Source organism: Penaeus vannamei, chromosome 13, assembly GCF_042767895.1.
Source record: "Penaeus vannamei isolate JL-2024 chromosome 13, ASM4276789v1, whole genome shotgun sequence".
NCBI lineage: Eukaryota > Metazoa > Arthropoda > Malacostraca > Decapoda > Penaeidae > Penaeus > Penaeus vannamei.
Window position 1 is genome coordinate 1,366,152 of NC_091561.1, and position 2,500 is coordinate 1,368,651.

The window sequence follows — 2,500 nt, forward strand, 5'->3', positions numbered from 1 at the left end:
CTCTCCTCGGCGCCGCCCTCTGCTCTCCCCTCCCAGCAGACGCTCGCAGACCAGAAGCCCTCCCAAGAACTCTCTCCCGATTCAGGCAACGGGGAAGACCTGGACGAGTTTGATCCTCTGAAGGCCTCCCCGAAATGCTCTGACACCAAGAACGAGAGCGACCAGGAAGCGCTGCGGAGCCTTAGCAACTCGACCATCTCCCCGTTCGACTGCTTCGACAAGGGCCGAGACATGACAGCCGTGGAGACGTCGGAGGCCAACCAGCTCGGCGGTGAGAGGGACGGTTCCCCGGGGAGTGAGTCGGGAGGACAAGTGGCTTTGGCGAGTCACAAAGACAGATCAACGGAAAGTGAAAGAAAGGAAAAGGTCTCAACAGTTAGTGAGGAAGAAGTGAATTTGATATCACTGGAGCCACAAGTCTCCTTAATTTCAACAAATGTTGGTGCGCAAAATTTACCCAAAGAGAGTATTGTACATTATTCAGATGCTTTTAACAACAGAGGGCTTAATTCCTCCATCCTCGCTACATGTGGTTCCTCGCTCCCGTGTGGACCCTTTTCGAGATCTTGTACCCCCATAAGGAAGAACCAACAGCACCAAGAGACGAGTGGGCCCTTTAGTCTACCTGAAGGGAAAGGGGCATTGCATGATGGTATATTTAAAACTCTACCATATCAGATTAACTGTGATAAAACAAAAAGAGGACCCTTCAGTATTCAAAGCCTTGAAACAGCACAGGAAACTACAACATGTACAAACATTTATTACCCTGAGTATTATAGTAATTATCGTAGTCGTCTCGTAAGGAGGTATACAAATCCAGAGGTTGTGAGGACACAACCTATGTCAGGGGGCCTTCTAACCACGTCTTGTGAGCTTATAACATCTCCATCGGGACAGTGTGCATGTGTCAACCCTGGCACGAGCCATGCCTGTGCAGCCAGACCAACACATAAATTGTCTCCAGGTGTTCTCAACCCAATGTTTGACCAAGGAAGTTGTGACACTCGTGTTACCTTTGCCTCGATGCCTTCTACCCCAAGGAAATTTTCACTAGATCTAAATTATATTCCAAGGGATTTCAGTTTGCCCGAATTTCCTCAAACAGCCGTATCCTCTGTCATTCCCATCCGTCTAAAGGAGGGAACTAAACTTGTCTCTCTCGATTCAGCCAAGTCTGAGTGCCAGTGCCTCTCGTCACAGCCTTCTCCGCCAAATGTCTCTTCATCTGATGAACAGAGCAATCACTGCCATCAAAACACAGACACAACTTCCTCTGCAATGTCCCAGGGAGTGTCAGAATCTTCCTACGGTGTAACTGCAAGTAGCTCAGCTTCCGGTACAGGTCTAGAAGCCTTGGCCTACAAAGATCTAGGCAGAGACCTCCCCAGCCTTAATGCTATGGCAAAGGTGCTAGGAACAGTGAGGAGTAGTGTGAAACCTCCCGTTCTCACCTCACCTGACTGGTTTAGTTTCTTAACTCCTTCCCAGGAATCTTACACTCAAAAACTCTTCACTCCTGGGGATCTCCAGGAAGAACTCATGTACCCTGCACCATATGGGATCTCTTCAGAAGTTTATCAAAATATCAATGCTCAAGAAGCTGACTTTGTCCTCCTTAAGCCTACTAGGAAGCCTAGAACAGAACCTTTGCCTCCACTTGCGAAGGCAGACACGGCGCCCAAGGTGTGCAAACAAGATACAGATCCTAAAACATCAAATGCAAATAAGACCACAGACGTGAGCTCAACACTGCAGTCCACAACCCAGTGTGAAACTACCACCATTCAGAGCAAAGTCACCACTACCTTGAGTTCTGACACCAAAAAGCCAGAGAGTCCTGTGGGTTTAATTGAACCTTTGGCGACAGAGGACGAGGAGGCACTGAAGGAAGGTGCACAAGAGAGTAGGAAATTAAGCCTAAGTGAGAGGAGGAAAACCAGCCTCGATAAAATATATATTCCGAGAGCGGTGGAACCGGTTTCTCTCTTAGATGTAAAAATTGACAACTTTGATCGAGACGAGTATGTGTCCTACAAGAAGACTTTGGGTGAAAATGATGTCCTCATACCTGACTGCCCTCTCCTGCCCTGTAATTCGATGCTTACAGATATATCAAAGATTGCAAAGACGAGAAGAAACTCCAAAGGAAATGGTAACAGGAGCACTGATTCTGAAAGGTCAAGAAAACTGCCAATCATAACAGATCATGTAATGGAGATAAACCTTGAGAACATTAGCAAATCCCTTGAGCAAAAGACTCCTTCCAGGAAGCAAAGCATATCAAAGAACGAAATCAATCAAAAGGATATTGAGAATGTCAAGAATAATTTGAAAACATCAAAAGACAAGGGAAATGACCAGACACCACACGAAAATGTAAAGAATACCGACAAATTAACAGATAAGAAAGACAACAATAATCACATCAACAATAATAAAAAGTCTCAAAAAAATATTGCATCCCCTATCACTTCACCCACAGTAGAAGACCCATTTT

General features: G+C 46.0%; 1 protein-coding gene across 1 annotated transcript in view; it reads left to right on the plus strand.

Annotated features, from left to right (window-relative positions):
* Positions 1-2,500, plus strand: part of LOC113823262 (serine-rich adhesin for platelets) — a 30,077-nt gene that overhangs the window by 24,198 nt on the left and 3,379 nt on the right. Inside the window, exon 2 of the mRNA XM_070128632.1 lies at positions 1-2,500. This exon is cut by the window's left edge and continues 813 nt beyond it; it is cut by the window's right edge and continues 916 nt beyond it. Within this exon, the coding sequence (XP_069984733.1) occupies positions 1-2,500 (2,500 nt within the window).